This window comes from Triplophysa dalaica, chromosome 18, assembly GCF_015846415.1.
Source record: "Triplophysa dalaica isolate WHDGS20190420 chromosome 18, ASM1584641v1, whole genome shotgun sequence".
Classification (NCBI taxonomy): Eukaryota; Metazoa; Chordata; class Actinopteri; order Cypriniformes; family Nemacheilidae; genus Triplophysa; species Triplophysa dalaica.
In genome coordinates, this window is record NC_079559.1 from 13771079 (window position 1) to 13792414 (window position 21336).

The 21336-nt window shown below is 37.6% G+C and overlaps 1 protein-coding gene across 1 annotated transcript in view; it reads left to right on the forward strand.

Annotated features, from left to right (window-relative positions):
• The first annotated feature begins 364 nt into the window (after positions 1-364).
• Positions 365-21336, forward strand: part of gfra2a (GDNF family receptor alpha 2a) — a 72378-nt gene continuing 51406 nt past the window's right edge. Inside the window, exons 1-2 of the mRNA XM_056729984.1 lie at positions 365-1028; positions 2700-3005. Of these exons, the coding sequence (XP_056585962.1) occupies positions 935-1028; positions 2700-3005 (400 nt within the window). The 5' untranslated portion in view covers positions 365-934. The remainder of the gene's footprint in view (positions 1029-2699; positions 3006-21336) is intronic.

Consider the following 21336-nt stretch of genomic DNA (forward strand, 5'->3'; position numbering starts at 1 on the left):
CACGTCGTAGTAACGAATACCCAACTCAGAGGTAGTAGTCGGGTCTCCGAGGTTCACTTGAAGACATCACAAGTCGACCTGATGTCTCTGTCCAGAGGCAACACACCCAATACTTGTTTGAACGCCTAACATGACCCGCAGAGATTTTCATGTCTTTATTAAATTAGGTCATCTGAAAGCATCCCTTTGTACAACTCGTGACTATTACCACTACACACTCAATCGGAAAACCTCGTTATTCGTAACCTAATATAAACGCTAAGCACCTCTCCCTTTGTCTTATACGGTGGTAGACGCGATCTATACAACATAGCTGTCCTCTTTTTGCAATTTATCCTCGGCTTCTAAACTTATTAGTTATCCACGCAGTACCGTAAATCAGATAGTGTGTCCGCGCCGTGATTAACTCATCCATCGCCGGATCATTGAACATGTGGGCTGAGCGTAACGGTGGCACGTGCGCTCGATTTTACAGTCTCTCCTCGGGAGCGCACTGCCTCCGCCAGAGCGCGCATTGAGGAGTCAGAAGTCTGTCCGCATAGCACTGCCATCTGAAGTTTCTCACTGTCTTTGCTTGGGGATTTAATTTCGAAGATAAACGGGAGCGGGAGTTTATTTCCTATAGAGGAACAGTAATAAGCCATACGTTTTAATTCTGTATCATTTTGAAATATCACAACGCATCAGCATTCGGGGAATATGTGTCTTTCCACACGGTAAAGGTTTCTACGGAATCTGGGTTTGAGTTCCCCTCCTGAGCGGAAGAGTGAACTTTTCTCTAATAAATGAGGCATTGGATTATTTAGACGGAAAAAGAAAATCATGGTGCGACAAACGCTGGATACAGTTTGGGATTTTTAAGGTCAGAGAACGTTAGACAACAGCGTCGGTATTTTAACAGGATAAAGCAGAATTCGGTTATTCGGAGGAACATATGACAGGAGGAGCGCGCATCTTTTACGCACACGGATTCCCTGTCAGAAACAGCAAGATGTATATCTATATTTACGGCGTTCTGCTCTTTTTAGGTAAGTTTCTTTTTTAATTGCATCCTGCGGGCAAGAGTTATTGTTTCATCTGAAGTTCATACGAAAGCATATTTCGTTTCATTTCGTGTCATCTTGTGCACTGAAAATAACTTTGCTTAATCGTCATGATTTGACGGGGAATCATATTTTGACAGCTCGCGTGAAGATAATGTCAAGTTTACAACTGAGCAAATAATGTACATTCTTTAATTTAATCTCATATCTGAATCCTATTTCTTATGGAGGCTGTTATTCGGAAGCGCGTAGCCTTCCTTTAAACCTTTAAAATGCCACAGCGTTTTAAATCCCCAGAAAACATAATGTGCTTATCTGTCCTAACAAAGATAAAATAACATGTCTTAAAATATAAAATTTATATGAACTTTTACACGACGTCTAATTTGTATCTCATTAGAATCTAATAGGTCTAAATCCGCGTTTAATAGTCGTTGATGAGAAATAAATCGTCCACGAAGGTGAGAAATATCAAGGTCACTTTGTAGATTTATCACTGCCAGTTGCACACCTTTGTGCGCACTTTAAGACGAAACTAACACTGAATGTTTAAACAGCCTGCGGAACATATTTACCACATAGTAAATTTTGTAATTATACTTTAATTTCCAGTTACTCGTACTGTACCTTTGTTATTCATTTAACACCGAACTTCTTTAAGTGCATTGTACTGAGAAATAGCTACTAATAAACAACGTTTCACTGATGATTTATCATTTGTTGCATTTCTTGGAATTAAAGATGGCTCATTTTGATTTAGCAATTTGTTAAAATAAGTAAAATGTATAACCATCTGTAAAGGATTACTTAATATCTTTCCTGATCATCTTTAATTTCACGCACACGCTCTTAAGCAACACTTAAAGGTCTTAAGATGTATCGTAATTCAGCCTTTCTTACAGTCTTCTCTCATGAGTGAGACTCTGGCCAACGATGTCTCGAAATCTTTTATAATGATTATGAAAAAAATGATGATGCATTAAAAAACTTTGAAAATTATAAATTTGAAATGACAGAATTTTTGTTAGTATAGTGATGTTTTACACCTGTAGGTGTCACTAGTGAGTTGCACCTCTGTTAAAATGACCCAAAGACCATAAGAAAATCTGCATGCATGTACAAAAAGATCTCTGTGGATCTTTTTTATACCCCACTCATACACTTTTAATAAGAGTGTAAAATGGAGACATTTAAAGCTACAGCCTAATTTGAAAAGTGCTGTATAATGGCCCCAAAAAGTAAACCTATAAAATTATAAATGTATTACAGTGTTGTCAAATATTCTGTTGGAGTGATATAATGAATGATTCAATGCTATGATGACTTAAAGGCATGTATTTTATTCTTGGGCTGCACCCTGAGCTGTCAAGCTGTCTTTGTGAGTCATAAAAATGATTGCACAATCATCTGGGTTTTGCCACTGGTTTTACAGTCACTAAATCACCCTGCAAAGCTGTAAATGTGAGTGACTGTGAGACTACACTGAGGAAATCCAATCGTTAATATCTTCATAAAATCTTTTGGCAAAGATGTGGACCTTTACCTGATTTATGCAAATTATCCTATTAAACATTATTATTTCGCATTAAAAAATCTCATTTTAAGTGAAAGATGTAAACAACACCTGAACTCGCTCCTCTCCAACCTCTTTCACAGATGAGCTAGTCTTCTCCATGTCAAGCTCCTCCATTCTCTCCGAGTCTGGGCACCAGGAACCAATGGACTGTTTAAGGGCCAACGAGAACTGTAACCAGGACCAGAAATGCAGTCAACGCTTCAGGATCATGAGGCAGTGTCTGGCAGGCAAGGACAGGAACACCATGCTGGCCAATAAGGATTGCCAGGTTGCCATGGAGGTGTTGCAGGAGATGGCTCTGTTCGACTGCCGCTGCAAGAGAGGAATGAAGAAGGAAATGCAGTGCTTGCAGAGTTACTGGAGCATCAACATAGGCATGACTGAAGGTAGGAGCTCTTTGGGATTATGGATGTATGGTTGTATGCACAGATGCACTTCATAGATCGCGGAAAAGAGAAGCGTGAAGGAGCGGCAGAGAGGTCCGGGGCTAGTTGTCACACTTTTTATGGCATATTCACTACGTGTTGATCTATAGTGGGGCATGTTATCAGCGAAATTTAAAGAGTAGGCCTACAGTGTGTCATGCAGTGTGTAATGTTGCAGTGTTTGAAAGTAAGCAGTCTGCCAAGTTGTAAATCTGATGGTAAATGAATAACAAAGATATTGGCTTGTAAAAAAAGGGAGTTGACTCCGAATCACGCAAAGGAGTCGTCCCTAGTCCGATTCGCCAACCGCCACGGATGTACGTCACTACATACAGTATAGTCCCCACCTACTTTTTGCTAGGACTGCCCGCGAATACTTCACTCTTCTCCCCCAAAAACTGTAGCTTGTGAGCCTCATTCGCGGTAGACCAATCACAGCAGACTAGACCATCTGACCAATCACAGCAGACTAGGCTATCATTTGCGAGTCAGTGAAGAAAAAATGTAAGAATAACTGCCTATTATAATAAATAAATAAATATAATAATAGTGTTTTTACCCCTTCTAAACTTGTTGTTAGACACCACATAAACCAAAGTAGAACCTTAAAATCCCTAGTAAGGTACTCTTTAAGCATTGAAACAACAATGAAGCATAAGGAGTGACATACAAAGACATTAAATCATTGATTTGGCCAACATATATTGGTAATAAATTGTATGAAAGAAAAACAACAACACATCAGGCTGCTCTATAATGTAAAAATACACTTGTCTTTCAAACACACTTTCTTTATAGGATTGACTTCTAACAGAATGCATCCTAGCATGGTTTTTGAGATAGAAGCCCTTGTGACAACTAGCCCCCGTCATTCTTTCATCATAGCGTGCACACAACCACTGTATTAATATATAATATACACTGCAAATGGGGAACAGTGGGAGAAAGTAGAGTCCAGTGAAAGTACATGTGTAATCTGAGTGCATTAGCTGGTAGTGCTGTCAGGCCCATAAATGAGAGGAAAATGTCCTTGTGTGCTGTCATTACTCCTCACCGATGTAATGTGTAGGAGGAGGGTGAAGACTTGGTATTGCGGTGTCATGTTGGCATGAGTTGAATTTATATAACCTGATCAGTTTTGACCAAACACCTCAGTGTGATGTCACCGCGCAGCACATCTTCCTCATTCCTGTGGATCAGAGCAGGTGCGAAGCATAAGAAAAGAATCTAGTTTGTTTGTAATTGACTTGAACATTTTTTTCTGCTGGAATGTTCTGATTTGTAGACGTGCAGACATTATTTTTATGCATGAAAGCATGTCTCAATTTAACCGTTTTATGTTTTTGTTAGACAATTTTTGTATATGTGACCTTGGGCTAAAAATAAGTAAGTCATAAGTAGCACAGGTATTTTGTAGCAACAGCCAACAATAGATATTAGCCTATGTGTCAAAAGTAAAAATCATGTTCCATGAAGATATTTTGTGAATTGACTACTGTAAAATTGATCATAACTTTATTTCTGTGAGTGGATGCAGCATAATCGAGAGAAAAAATGGCCGGAAACACACTTACAAACTTCACTCGCTGCTGCCTGATCTTTAGGAAGTACCCACTCAAGTTTGGAATCTGTGTAAAGCTTTGAATTTCATCTTTGTCATTAGAGCGCTAAACAAAAGAGACCGTTAAAACAAACCGGTTTCTTCTTAGCAATGGCCTACTGTACAGCGCCCCCTATTAACAACTTAATCAATTTTCTAAATATATTTGGATTTTTTTGCATCCTCAGATTCCAGATTTTAAAATATGTGTCTCTCGATCAAATATTGTCCTATCCTAACAAACCATAGCCTGGTAATACCAAACTCTGCTACTTCGCTTTTATTCGTATACAGAGTCTGGAAGGACATAATTGACCAGCGTTTACTTTCTCGTGGGGGGTAGTGCTTGTCTGAAGTTTAAAATCATTGGTGTAGCCAATCACATAGAGTTTGGTTATGATGTATGTTAAACTAAAACAAAACCATGGAGTGAAATATCGGAGTGAAGATGGCTGTGAACGACTTTTGCAGATTATGTGAAGTAAATCTACACATCCACGGTACAATTATTAGATTAAATAGAAATTTCAAAGTACCCCCTTATTTACTATTCAAAGTTCTTTGAAGCCACCCTTCCATTTTGAACACAAAGCATACGTCCGCTTGAAAAGTGTGACTGGTGTGGAAATGAGAAATCACTGTCATAATACTGGTTTGAGAATAATTTTGGGTCTGAACAGAGGGGCCATTCAATTCCAGGATGTGTCAGTATGGTGTCAACCCACAGTTAACAGAGCACACATTCACTCTGATGAGCGCACAGACACCCTCAGGTCTTAAATGCAAAATGTGACGCCACCAATTGATCTTTTGAATTTGATTAGGTCTATTATGAACTGCATTGCAAGAATCTCAACATCTTAGTCCACATCTGCCCTTTATACACTAGTGAACAGTCCATCATTGTGGGTAACATTGCTTCTGTGCCTTGTGGTTTGGGAATATTTTTTATTGTGGTCCTGATCAAGCAAACCGTGTGGAGTCAAACTGATTGATTGACCTATTTTGGAGCGGTACGCCATATCAACCCCCGTGTGAACAGTGCAAAGCTTATTGGCTCTACTCCCTTAACACTGTTAACAAGAGGTTATATATTGTTTATGAGATAAAAGTGCATCCCTTATTGCCTTGTTAGGCACTGTTCTTGCAGACACATCACTGCATCACATTCCAATTCATATTCAACTTCAACTTTTTTCAGCGTATATTTCTGTACAGTATGAAAGAATTATATAATAGTTTACATTAATCCAATTTTATACTTAATGTGTTTATCAGTGGCTTTCTGATGTCAATGAATAATTCTTTAGATAAAGATTTTTAGTGTCCCACTTCAGAAATCAAAAGCCAAGCCTTTTCATTACAGAGGCAGCTTATCTGCTGACTTTCTCATTCTATGGATCTTATTTTTTACCCAGACTTTACAGGCACATTTCCCAGCAGGACAAAGCACGCAAAACATGCTGAAATATACAGTTAGATGCATCACAGAGGTGGATACAGTTAAAGTAACCTAAACATAAATGAAACATTGTGCTATAAAACAATATTTCACATTTGTATTTGTACATCAAGCTATCAGTCCAATTATCCTTAAAGGGACAGTTCACCCAAACATGTAAGTTCTGTCATCATTTAGGCTACTCACCCTAGATTTGTTTCATATCTGTAATGTCTTTGGTCTGATGAACACAGAGAAAGATATTTGGAAGAATGCTTGTAACCAAACAGCTCTTGGCCACCATTGACTACCATAGTAAGAAAAACTTCAATGGTAGTCAAAAGTGGCCCAGAAATGTTTGCTGTCCTACATTCTTCCAAATGCCTTCTGTTGTGTTCATCAAAACAAAGAAAGAATTTTCCCATGATGGTAGTCAATGGAGGCCAATTTGTTTGTTTGTTTCTTTACAAGCATTCTTCCAAATATCTTTCTCTGTGTTCATCAGAGCAAAGACATCTACACCAATTTGAAACAACTTGAGGGTGAGGAAATGATGACAGAATTTTTATTTTTGAGTGAACCGTTCTACCTTTGGGGACTGACAGCTGAGTTCATTCAATGGGCTATATGCATGCGTGGCTTCAGCGTTTCACATGAAGAACCCTAGGCAGTTTCCAGTTGGGGAGACTTAAAGCAGAGAGAGATGGTAAAATGGGAAAATAGTTAAGCAGTGGTATATAGAAGTGCTAGTCTACCATATTTAAAATGATACTTTCATAAGTTAACATTCTGTTATAACATTCAAATACGACAGAGCGCCAGTTCTATATACAACTGTTGTGTGCCGCAATGCACAGCATCTCCTTCTGTGAAACGCGGAAGTCACGCATACATAGGGCCCTTTCTCCACCAATATCATAACATAAAAAAGACTTATGCTTTATGTATTATGTGTGCAACAGCGAGGTTGGAATGCAATGCAGAGGCATGACCTGAAAGCGAACCAGTGGGTCCTATTAGATTTCATTCAAAGGCTCCAGTGTTTCAAGGCTATGCATCCTCTGTTGGATCAAGGTGCATGTCTGCACTTCAATGATGACGGTAAAAGGATCCCTGTCGCCATGTCCTGCTAGCTCTATTCTTACATCTCTCTGTAGTTTATCACAAACACCCTGGATTTAAACACAGGAAAGTTATGTTTTCTTATAGAACAGAGAAAGCCGTTCATCTCATGGCCTGGAAGTATGTGATTTGAATTCTGCCATCTTCCATATTTAAGTCAGTCATGCAATATAAATGTCATGTGACTAATCACTCTGGAGCTGCAGAAAATGATGTCATGGCAGCACTGATTTGTTATTGGTATAAAATAGACTGGCAGCAAACAGGGAAAAATATTCAAAATACAATTTCATGCTCCTATGGCCTACAAAACAGTCACTGGCAAAATATTTTCTGCAACATAAATGCTATTTATGTTGATTTATAATTAACTGGTTTTGTTAAAATACTGTATTCATGGTTATTTTAAATCTGCCTTTATTTTGTTAATGTAAAGCTTATGCTCTACAGACTAAACTACAGAAAGACGTATTGTAGGTTTACATTTGTTTGCTTATATAGATGGTTTCAGCGGCAACAATATAAACAAAGATTATGTGGCCCAAACTTAACCTCCAGGAGACCTACAAGAATCGATTACTGTTAAGTAGCTTTATTTTTATACATTTATGATACAATATAATATTAATTCAAATAACATTAATAAATATTAAATATAAAATAAATTGTTAAATTATAACCAAACACACATCGGAAGTTAACTAAAGGCCAGCCGTGTGTTCCAATGAAACGTCTATAGTATCTTGTATTAATATAGTTACAGTTTCCTGTTTATTGATTTAAAAATGTTTGAATTTCTAGTTTGTCATGTTTTTGTTTTGCTTTGGTCTTTTGTTACTTTGTAACTTTTTTGAAAATAAACTGCACCTGGGATCTCATCTCCACAACACCTCCAGCAACCCATTTGTTACAATCACACAGCTACTTTTGAATGGCTGTCACTGGAGAAAGATACTTTTGCCCCCAGAATAATGGCCAAACCCTGATCCCATTTTATAAAGCAATACTAAGTACACTTACAAAACATAGTGTGAATTAGAATTAGAAAGTCTTAGAATTCAATGAGATGAACTGAAGTACAGTATGAAGACAGCATCAAGAGGAGACAGTATCAAGCGAAGTGGTTGTGCACTTCTGGACACTGGCAGTTTAAATCAGCCAGATTCAGTCGCAGTTCATCTTGATCCGTTGTTCAGTGAACCAGGTTTAACTTACTGGCAGGCTAATTGATTTTGACACAAGCTTCCTCAGTCATCCTACCAAAGACAAACACTTTGCAGTAATTTTACCGCGGGGAAAACTGCGAACCATTGAGCAGCAGGAATGTGAAGCTCAGGGATCTGAGTTGATACCTAAAGGCTGGAGGTTTAGTTTTAAGATGCAGATGAAAAGAGGTTGAAGAGAGACCGAGATCACAGTGCTGTTCTCACCAAAGCTGAGATCTTCAGAAACACAGATAGGCCTCCTCTGGGTCTTTGGAAAAATACAAAACATTACCAAATAATTAAGGCAACAAGGTACGAGAAAATAATTTCACAATATCAACTACGTCTAAATGCACCCTCATAATTTGATTATAATAGCATTTCTGCAATACTGCGTTTACACTTAAAATAATAAGCGAGTAAGCATAGTCAAAGTAACAGATGTGGTGTACGCCAGTTTTAATATGTAATTGCCTCTGATCAGTGTCAGATCCTAACCTTCATACAGTAACAACGCAAAAGCGTACAATACATTTGCGTAAGCCATTTTTCATCGTATTTCTATATTCATCACGACGCCAAATAACTTAAAATTCTCCCACATAATGGTGATTTGCATGTGACGCCGATATATCAAAACTAGAGCCAGTAACACACACCAACTGTGTCTGAGAGCATCGTCTTTGTTGTGTATTATAGCAAATAATCTGACTTATTAAACTTCCATGTAAACGGGAGCAAAGAGTCCTTACTCTGATTATTGAAAATAATCGCATTATTGATGCGCATCATTGATTCAGCCGGTATAGATTCTCAATCAAAATGTTGTGTTTTTTAGGGAACACTTCAATAGACTACAAATTCAAATTTCTTCCATGGATGGATGGACAAACAGCTCAAATATAAAAAATAAAATATATATATAAGTGAATACATAATTAAAAATGTATTTTATGCATAACTTGATTTTAAAAGTTATGAAAATGCCCAAAGGCTACAACCTATTCCATGAAGAAAATATGTTTCTTTAGACTGACTTCTAGAATTCCATTAGCATGCCTCATTGAGATTTTTATTTTTATCTAATGAAAGTCAACTTGAACAACTTTCATTTAAATGTCTGACCCCATCATATTCTGGTTCCCATGGATACTCCTGAATCTCTATGTGTGCAATAAATACCCAAGGAGACAATTTCTCATCTTGTAAATGAAATGGCGGTGTTCTTCACTGGTCTTCTACAAAATCCGTCGCCAAAGGGGACATCTCATCTCATTCTACATTTTCTGTATGAGATTTATAATGTAGTTCATTTAAAATTTCTGTCTGAAAGTGAAAATCGAATGACTTGCACTGTAGGTTCATTGAACTGTGAGCGGGGGTTCTCGGGTACAGTTCAGGAGATGAACAAGTTCATCAAAATTGAGTTGCGGTTAACATTAAGGTCCTTAAGAACACCTTCAAGGTCAAGGTCGCAACAATCGAACTGATATGGCTGGAGTGGGATCAATTCCTAAAGGGTGTCTGGTTTCCCCATAGGTACTTTAGCGTATAGAAGATGTACAGTTTACGTGTTGCCGTGTGGCGGTTTCTTCGCTCCTGCCGTAGAGTGTCTCGCTCTCTTAAGCTATGATACCAACAGCAAGCACAAAGAATCTCTCCCAAGCATCTAGCTATTAACTCTATGACCGATAGCAGCAGTCAAAGTCTATTACCTCAGTCATCCACTTTCATAAGGACAGACTGGCCACAGGGAGGCGATAGGACGCCTCACCCCCACCTTCTCTATTTGTCCTCTGCTCTCTCGGTTCTAACCCATCCGAACCCCCCCAATTCCCCCATCTCCACAGCCTACTAAATCATCAACGCTGGCCCTAGGGCAGTTTGATAGCTATACACTGGATCACACAGGAGTTTCGAAAAGTGCCAGCCAGGCAGGAGGATGCACCTGCACACTTCCCACATTTTCCCCAGAAACATTTTGGTGGGTGTTTGTGCGTACAGCAGAGAAGAAATACGACGACAGGCACAGCAATTGTATCTCCTTGTGAATCCCTTTTTAATGATTTCCATTACTGTAAGTGGAGATGCAGAGAGACAATGGTGCTAGATGGATGAGCCGCGATATGCGGCGTTAAACAGCCAGGCCACACCACTGGGACTGGTCTAACTTTGCCGAGTAGGCAGAGGAAAAATGCTTGGCTGTCGACTGGGGAAATACCGCCTGTTTATGACTTTACAGAACTATGCACCTTTGTAGAACCACACAGGTATTATAATAGTGCTTTCAAATATGACCACCAAGTTTTATGCGGTGCGACTTTTGAATCAGGAGGCAAATGTTTTTTTTTCTTAGGAATAGAGCATTTAAACGGTCAAAATGCAAGACGCACTTTATTTTGTGTTTATTTTAAAGGGATAGTACACCCAAAAATTTTAATTCTTTCATCATTTTCTCATCCTCAAATGTCATAAAAACCTGTTTGACTTTCTTCCGCAGAATACAAAATAAGTTTTTTTTGTAGAACGTTGGTAACCAAACAACAATGGCCTTTATGGCTTTTAATATATGGAAAAAAAACACATTTCTCAAAATATCGTATTTTCTGTTCCACATAAAGAATTAGAGGCCGTTTATACAAGAATCTTTTTAACAAAACACAAAAACGTTTTATGCGTTTTGGCTAGGGATGCACGATAATATTGGCATGCAGATATTATCTTCCCATATTGGCTTATAAATGAAATTTTGGCCCAATGTGAAAAATTACGGCATTGTTTCTCAAACTGTTTTCTGCCATTTCCCACTTTTGAGCTAGGGAAGGGTTCCGAGCCCCACCTGTCCCCAATTGGCGATGTGATGATGTTGAGTGGACATTTTGATTCCAATTTTTTTTTCACTTTCGTCACGTGACTCTCGCTGCTCTGCGGTGCGGGCTATGCGTTGCAAAAAAACAGATCATACTAGCCTGACTTTATAACTGTGAAGCTCTATTTAAAGAGAACGCACAGTTTGCGCAGACCAGATTCACGTGAGGCGTATTCAGTCAGTACAGAGTCTGCAGGTATTTATGAATGTATGCTATGAGGACAAAAACTCATTGTTTAATGCAGATTACTGTGTGAAGGCTTTCCGTGTTGCCCTTCACTGTAAATACAGCAGTCGTTTACACGTTAATCACACCATTACAACAAGTGTTTCATTTGATCGATTCTCAATATGTCTGTATAAAAAACACTTATCTACCCGTTAAATAGCTGGGTTTTTTCTTTAAAGGTTTTATTAGACAATAATACTATGTGCTGTTTAATTGCCGTCAAATAGTAAAACTCCCTTTACAAATTTCATAGAATTATGTGGAATTAAAAATGTAACAAATTTTCTGCAGATACTTACAAATGACCTGAAAAATATCGGCATATCGGCAAAAGTAAATATCGTGCATCACTAATTTTGGCTGTTCATTTACATGACAACGGCTTTTGGGGGACTGAAAACGCACACTTTTGAAAACGGTCTCAAAGTGCAAGTTTTTGAAAAACGGCAAATGCCAAAAAACGTCAATAAACCTGTTCATTCTAAATACAACTATCTAACAAAAATGTTTATTGACATTTTCTGAATCAGACCGAAAAGCCTTAAATCTCAGGTAAATTAATAAATAAATAAGACTTATAAAAGATGACAATAAAAAGTCATAGAAACTACAGTAAATTTTTAATATAAGTCACTTTTGTTGTGATTTCCCTTTTGAAGAAACACTCTTGAGTCTCAGGTTTTGATGCCAAGAAGATAAACTGTATTGCTGAAACAATCAAGACGAGTTTTCTATAGAGAACTGAACTGCCTGGTTGGGGAAATGACTTTATTGAGGACACATGTCGAACGGAGTTATTGAGAGGCACTTGGAGTTACCATTTGAAACAGATGTTCTTCGTCACAAACAACACCAAAACCTTACCATGTACAGCAAGAGATGTGCTTCCACAGTTAAATGTAGAATAGAACTATAATGGTAAAATAATTTGTACATGATTCCTTTATATTTTGGATAATAAAATCTTCCTCACTCTTCAGCATGAATTTAGTACAGGCAGGTTGCTTATAACCGGTTCACTCTTAGGTCATTCATATTTCAAGTCATATCAAGCTCATTTCGATTTAGACGTGATGAAAGTAGTACCTTCTGTGCGGTAGAGTTTCCACCAGTTTAACCCATTCAGACCATATGAAGACCAGTTGCAAACATTATAGGTGGCATTTGCCAAATAAATCGATGTCACTTTTCAGCTGTGTTTCGATATATTTATGCTGGTTAGTGCTGATCTAGTCTCAGGCTCAGACGTCACTCCCACAGACAGTTGGCGGAACATCTGATGTATAATGCACACTTTACTGGATACACTTCAGCATGTTCGAAGTCGTCATCTGATTGGTTGATTTCAAGGAGATGTGGGCGTCGCGTTCTTCAATGGTCTCCCTGGAAACAACTTAGAGTTGTTTTTACATCGGTTGCAAAAAGAATTTATCACGATCGACTAAACGCTTAATTCTCAAAAGTATGCGAAGTATCGAAGATAAACAATTTTGCTGCTGTTAACCTTTGACACATTCATGAATGTACACCGGTCTGTTACTCTGAGGACATCTCCATGCCTCTAAACATGACGTGGCACAAAACGAAACGTGATTGGTTGCTTTACCTCTCAGTCATATGTCTTGTTGGGCGGGCATTGGCCAATGAAGTATAAGGTCTGGCTACATGAGACTAGTGCTGGTCCTGCAACAGTGCTATGCCATTCACCAGCATAACCTAAGGAAATTTATTTAAGCCATCTAGCTCGGACGTAAGCACACAACCATTCAAAACACGTCAGAAAACACTTATGAACTGTTATGTTGTTTGGGGTTTAACAGCAGCTGCGAAACAAAGTCTCATTAAGGTTCACTAACAGCATATCCCCATGCCCTGAAAGCAAGGATGAGGTGGGAGTCTTTCTTGTTTTGCCCGATACGAATTTGTATTACAGTTACGCCTTTTGGCACTTTCCATTTCAGAAGATCTGCCTCCTGCTGTTCAATAACCCCACTCTTCTGGAAAGATGTAGTTTGAAGAACAAATGCCGCCACAACACTGGTGAACATGGTTTACAGGCAAATGGGACAAGCAATCATGCCTGGGGGAATATAGACTCACAGGTAGAGGATTGTTTGAGCTCCATTAAACTGGAAATGGATGTGCGCTTAGAGGATGTAATGAAAAAAAAAACAATTATTCGGCAATATGCTGAGGACAATTCTTCATTTCACTGTGAAGCCCCCATTTGAGCAAGTGATTTTTCTTCTCAGAAAAAAATCTTTAGTAAATATATGGGAAATCAAGAGTATTTACATGCTGATCTCAAAGAAATATTGAAACCCAACAGAATTATACCTGCTGGCCATGTATTGATGTTAGCAGGCGGCCTAATCACATTTTTAATATATTTTTGTATTTTTTTGTTTGCGGGGCCTGTTTATGGAAGATACAACAAATCAGCTATGAATTCGTTATTGTGGGAGGTACATTTGGGAGATAACATCATTTTTAACACTTGCTGTCAATGATATTAAACGAAACAGAATTATGGGTCTCGAGTGTAACAACTACCTTCAGTTTTCAAGAAACCGTCATGTACAGACAAATCTGTTCTTTACTCTTTCCAAAAGGAGCTTTTGCAATCAATAATGCATTGTGTGTCTTGTTTTGGATTATATCTTGGAGGCACTCCCAATGCTAGGTAGTTCTTTTTTCACAGCAGTGCCTTGAAACGCACAGCCTCATTTCATGTTGATTTAAATACGATCGTAACAGGCTATGATATAAATATCACAAACAATGACGGCTGAACCCATACTTGTGTTTTGCTTTATTCAAAAACACCAACAAGTTTGAACCTTAAGTTACCTGAAAATAACCATCATTTATGTTTTAACCTGTATAAATTTCTTAGTTTTATTGAACACAAAAAATTATATTTTCTCCAATATGGAAAACCAAACAGCATTGGGGCACTATTGACTAATATTGTAGTTATTTATGGTGGTCAATAGTGGCCCAGAACTGGTTTCAAGCATTCATCCAAACATCTTTGTTTTCAGCAGAACAAAGACATTTATTGAGGTTAAGTAAATGATGACAGAAATGTCATTTTTAGGACTATCCCGTTAATAGTGCTGAATAAATATCTATATCTATAATAAATATGGCACCTTCCTTACATTATAAAGGAAAGATGAGAGAATCGACAACAGAAGACATTGAGAACATTTTGGATTTATTGAATCCCGCAACCTTACACACAGTTATCATATACCATAAACCAACATTTTATTCATTTTGATAATCTATTACTGCTACATAAAATATTGTAATGCATTTTATTAGCATAATCAAATACCATCAATTGGGTATGTTGTGTTGTTTTTCTAAAGACAGCTCTTCAATACAACTGAATAAATTATTATTTATGAATGCGTTTGGATTTACAATAGACACACTGCAGGTAAACTCAGAGGTCAGACGGATTATTACCACAACTGTAAACTAATTTGAGTGGAACAAAATATGACTATAAAATGATGCAGGAGGAGCATCCCCGTGAAATGAAATGAACTCATGTCAGCCACATGTCAGCCACACGGAGACTGACCCCTCACAAATCTCTCATTTGCCTCAATTTACTGCCAATAGAAAAAAGGACAACGCCATTTCAATTGAATCTATAAAGCTGTGGTCAAGTGTATTGACTCTTGTGATGCAGGGGTAACTGATAGATCTAAAATGTATAATCCAATGCAATTGAATAATTGAGTTTGAGAGAAGGAATAGAGATAATGGATATTAATCTATACCTTGCATTTCATTTTATTACTTTCATAGATGAATTAATACATTCTGGAAATACTTTGGAAATATCTTAGTACTTTTGGTACGTGGTGGTAAAATGACATTTTATGCACATAGTGTGGTATACAGGACATCTTGCTAGAAGCAGGCAGAACTTTAATCTCTGAAGGAGGTTGTAAGGAAGTATATACTTATGGTTTAGAACTATTGAGTGCAAAAATATCACAATGGCTATTAAAAATCATTTTTATTTATGTCTTGAGTTCACATACTGTTTGTTGAAGCAGAAGTGTTGTGGCTCCGTTGTTCCTCAAATACCTCTCTAATCTTCACTCCTTATTACCATCTTGATTTCCCAAGAGATGTCTTAGCTGAGATGGCTAAGTGTTTTTGGTAATTAATGTACAGATTTTTGTGACACATTAGGCATCAAAGCAACAGTGAGGTTTATTTAGTCGTCTCGCAGGACATTTTTTGATGACTATGTTAATATAGGCTTCAAAGTTTTATATAAGCAACTAAGAGGAAATTTACTCACACCCACTCACCCTCTCTGTCTCTCTTCTCACGTGATGGTTGAATTTTCACCAAATTCACTTTAGTGATAGTACAAATGGCTTTGTTGTCAATATTTTCTTATGCTTCTTTATATGTTCCTGTTATATAGGTCATACTATATCTACAACTATAGTTGCATTTTATTATTTGCATGTCATCCATTTCTAGTCATTATACTGACAATCACAACAGATCAATTTTTTGGAAGCAACACAACAGTACCACAGAGTTAGTAAGGCATATAAGTTAGCCCATACCTGTATTGTTTTTTATTGTTTTAAACTAATACTGCCAACCTTTTAATATATATCCAAAGGGCTTATTATAAAGCGCTCTGTATTACTTGATTCTGATTGGCTAGTCGCAACATTCAAATGTTATTTCCTATTTCAGCTTAAAAGTAACACATCGGCTGTTCGTCAGCTCCCTTGTTCTGTAGTCAATGATTAGGGAGTTGACCATTTCAAGGTTTGTCTCATTCGCAAAATCTATCCAGTGCACTTAAACGTTCGTTCCCTTAAAATTCTCACAATGCACCGCGAAAAAACAAGGAGCATCGATGCTCCCTATCTTCCCCTTCCCTCACATGACAATTCTTGAAGCCGTATAACCGAAAACGCCCAAGCCAACTGGGTACTGCCAGTCATCTTGACTGGTGTAGTTTGATGACCCTGTCTGGGTATATTATGCAATAACAACCACGTGGCATTATCGCATACACATACATACAGTATATTGAATGAAAATTATATATACTGCATTATAATTTTTTGCACATTTTGCATACTTAACATGTATGAATAAATTTTCCTTCTCCAAAGTAAGGTTTTATCAGATTTAGTTGGAAATCTGTGGACAATTTTTCACCAAGCAAACCCTTCCACCCACAGACATACACAGTTTATTTTAAAGCAAGGATCTTTCCTAACAGGATGTTGCTAAAATAAACTATTGGACGTTGTGGATTAAATCACGACCTGTTTCTGTATCCAATGTCTATTTGGAACAGGATCAAAGACCTTGTTCAGTGAGGTTGATACTGAATGGCTTGGCCGATACTCAAGCATTTGCTTGCTTTGCTTGAATTACTTTCTTCCTGCTGACCTAATGGAGCATTAACAGGATGGCTGGGGCTTATTAGACTGTTTGTGTCCCAAACATCAATGAGATGAACAAAGGCGTTGGTGACAGCATTAAACAGTCTCGTCTTTATGTTAGGACAGAGCACTGCTATTTTGAGTCAGGGATAACTTCATTCTTATCAGCATGAAGGCTAAATAAGTATCTATGTATATATCAAATCTTACAACATGTGAATATAGGCTACAATCTGCCATCAAGGGTTTTTAGAGGACATGACGTTATATGCAAAAAAATATGGAGGTGTTGCGGAGGTCACATATTTTGAATGTCTAAAGTCATCCTTAATTCAGGTCTTTCACAAACAATTATATAAAAGCAATACCCAGCATGCATCAGTAGAGCGTACCACATGATTTAGCTGTAGATTGGGAGCTCTGCTGTATTAACTATTAAACAAAATCTGTATTTTGTCTACTGACTAAATGCTAGATTTACCCCACAGCAGTGGTGTAGTGTGCCCTGGAGAAGTGGGTATGCTCTGACAAAAGAGTAAATGATTACAGAAATCTCTTTTTTGGGTGAACTATCCCTTTAAGGAGCAACATTATTTGTAGCAATGTTGTTAAAACCGACAGTATATTGTACATTTTTATTAAATACTTAACTTCAATACATTAATTTAAAAATAAACAGGTTCTTGCCATCTACATAAAGTATAAAATTAGTTGTTATACAAAATATTGTCTCACTTGTCACACCAATGGTCAATATAGTGAAGCACCACTAACTTCGGTAAACATTATAACGCACTTTAAAGAATTATAGTCTCTCTATAGCAAAAATCCGCTGGTATAGACAGCAAGTACAAGTCATCTCATGTTCTGAGATGTTCTGTGGTGATACTGTGAAAGTGTTGAGTGGGTCGCCACCTCACCTCACACTACAGAGAGGCATTGAATGTTCTCCATAGAATGCCATCAAACAACATGTGTCCGTTCAGCTGTCACGTCACAACTCCTAAGCTATTCTCCCTGACAAAAATAGACAGACACAAAACGCAGACAAAGAGACAGAACTCAGAAAGCGCGAGAGGGAGAAAGACACAAGGGGAAAAGGAGAGACACAGACTCCCTGTGGACTCGGGTAATAAGCTGTCTCTTCAAATGACCATCAGAGTTCACTTCACATTGCGATGATTGCAGGTGAGGGAAAAGCCAGTGAAAGATGGAGCTCTTTCAGATTGAAATGTCACAAGTAAAGGACGTATGCTCATAAGTGCTACTTAAAACGGGTTCACACTGCGCTCTGAATTATGAAGTTCAAACATAACCGATCAATCAAAACACAGAGGAAAGCAAAAGACAATAACGCTTACTCCTGCGGTTTTCAGAAGCGCTATAGGTGTAATTCGGGTACCTGACACGTGTCGGAAAAAACAACATCAGTCATTCAAGTCAATTCGGGTTGTCTGTTATAGTTAAACTAAAGTAGCCTAACTTGACTTTATTTAACTGGACTTTAGTTTAGAAAACATTTTAGAATTTCAAATATCTAGTATATGCTTAAATGAAGAATTATTATTGTTTGTGTATAATAATTGTTCATTGTTAGTTCATGTAAGCTCATGCTTATGTTAACTTGTTAACAAAAACAACCTCTTTCTAAAGTGTTAACCTTCTATTATACTTAACCAACAAAATTGGTGCTTTTGCATTTATCCAGTTGTGTATCTGCTTTTCCATCCTTCCAAATGTCTTCAAATGTTCAACCAATCCGATCTCACGGGAATTCGTAACTATTCTACGAGTTGGCAAATTCATATAAATTCGTACGATGTGAATCCTAAAAATAGAAATAGCAACACTGAAGCCCCTCCCCTAACCCCACCCCTGAACCTGACATCCCTGGCGGGAAAGCAAATCGTACTAAAACGTACAGATAAGATCGTACAAATCTATACGAATTAGACACCTCGTAGAATAGTTATGAATTCCTGTGAGATTGAATCTTTTTTCTGCTTAGTTCACTCCGATTTAACTCACCCTCATGCCGTTCCAAACCTGCATAACATTTGTTCTTTTACAGAAGAGACATTTTGAGGAAATTGTACCGGTGTCTCTTTTCCATGCATTCACGGTAAATATAGACCAAAGTATTTAAGCTTAAGATGATCATAAAGTACTTGAATTTAGCATGTGTACTGTATTTGAGTCAATAGTCACTGATAATCTCTAGTGAGCTGTTAACCGCTATAACCGAAGTAAATGAGAACTTCACAAGGAGATTAGTCTCTAGACCAATCATATTATTTAACTCAGTCAACCAATCAATTCAAAGAATGTAGAAGAGACATTGCTACTTTTCAATACACTCTTATTTATGGGACACTTTTATGGGAAATTTCCATCTCACAAAAAGCTGTCCAACCTGATATCACGGGAATACATAACTATTTTACAAGGTGGCTTTTTCGTATGAATTCATATCTTGTGAATCGTACAAACATGTGTGATTTCTAGAATAAAAACAATTCTGAAACCCTAACACTAACGTCACTGGCGCATAAGGAAATCGTACATAAATGTAAGCATGAGTTCCTACGAATTAGCCAAAATTAACCATACGTCCTAAGTAGCACGGCAAAATTTTTAGTAATCGCCAAAAGTACATCTTTAAAACATATTAAATAAAGATCATGTTCCATGAAGATATTTTGTAAACTTCCTACTCTAAATGTATAAAACTTAATTTTTGGGAGTGGATGGTCTGCTAGAGTGCCTCAGATTAACATTTTTAAAGGTGATTTTCTCAATATTTTGCTTTTTTTGCACCCTCAGATTCCAGCTTTGTAAACAGTTGTTGTTCCGCCAGATACTGTCCAATCCTAACAACCCATATAGGCTATCAATAGAAAGCTAATTTCTTCAACATTCAGATGATGTTAACATCTTAATTTCGAAAACTTGGTTTTGTCTTCCAGGGTCGCATATTGTAAAATATATAAGTTTTTGCCGTGAGATTGTGTTGAGCTGTCACATACGTGAGAAATGTTGATCAAATATAAACTGTGGAATGTTAAGTATTGCTAAAATAATGAATGTCTTGCAGATTCTGTCCAACTGTAGTAACTCCATGGCCTCTGGTCAGCAGATGGAGTGATGCGTAAATATGCACTGTTCCATGTTAGTGGTCTCATGCGAGTTAGGGACCGTCTGACATACGTCATCTTTCATAAAATCTCTACACGTTCACGCGGTCCGGGCCTATCCCGTCTAACTCAGATACATCAGTGTAGCTCACAGATTCTTTATCCAAAGTGACAGTGGAGTTCACTGTATGATAAAACAAGACTGACACGCCTTAAAAACGCAAATGATCCACACTCCCTAACAGAAATGAGCAGTTGAGTGCAAGGTGGAGGGGTGTAAATCACACAGAGTTATTGTTGAAGCTTGAATTTAGAACTACCAAGAAATGAAGGGAGCATTAATGCCACTGTCTTATTTTATTTTTCACTTGCGCGATATTCACACACTCATTGCTCTACATTTATAGTAGATCACATTTGCTTTTATCAAAATTCAAGCTACACAATTTATAAGCACATGCATTCCCTGGAATCAAACCTATTGGCGGCTCTGCCAGTTGACAGGAAAGCTTGTATGTTGTAGGCTAGATTTTTCATCTCACCAATGAATATAAATAATAGACAAAAACACATGTAAAATAAATGCTAATTACATTAAATGTTAACAGTAGCAGATTCTGTTTGGAGTCCAGTGTAAATACTTAAATACATATGCTGTTTTCTTATGGTAGAGTGTAGTGGTAGACAGCCCGACTTACATGTTCAGTATCTTGATGCAGATTTTTATTCATCTCATTCAGGACTATTTTCACCATTATGTTTGGTGGACACAGTGTCGGAGCGTCTGGGTATGCAGGTGCATATGGGCCCATGGGATCGGGGCCATACAATACTGTAGAAAATGAATAGATTACTGATCTCAGATTTGGTCTACCTATGGATATTTGTGAGCGAGACATACCCCGGAAAAATTGTTTTTGAATAATCATAAGGTTAGGGGAAGTATGGAGGTCTTTATTGTCCCAAATAGGTGGCATCCATTTAATCATATAACACATATAATCATTTGCACTTACTGGATTATTTACGTTGTTTACATTACTGTATCAAAACGGAATTAAATTAGATTTATATGGACTCTATGAGCTATGAGTTTGTCAATCTCAATCTGATTGAGGTGGTCGAACAAATAAATGAAGGGGAGGATTATTGTCCAATCAAATGAGAGAAGGCGGGATTTGCTTTTGACAGAAACAGAGGTTGAAGGAGTGAAAAAGCCAGTGCGATTTAAGTAGCTTAATGTTT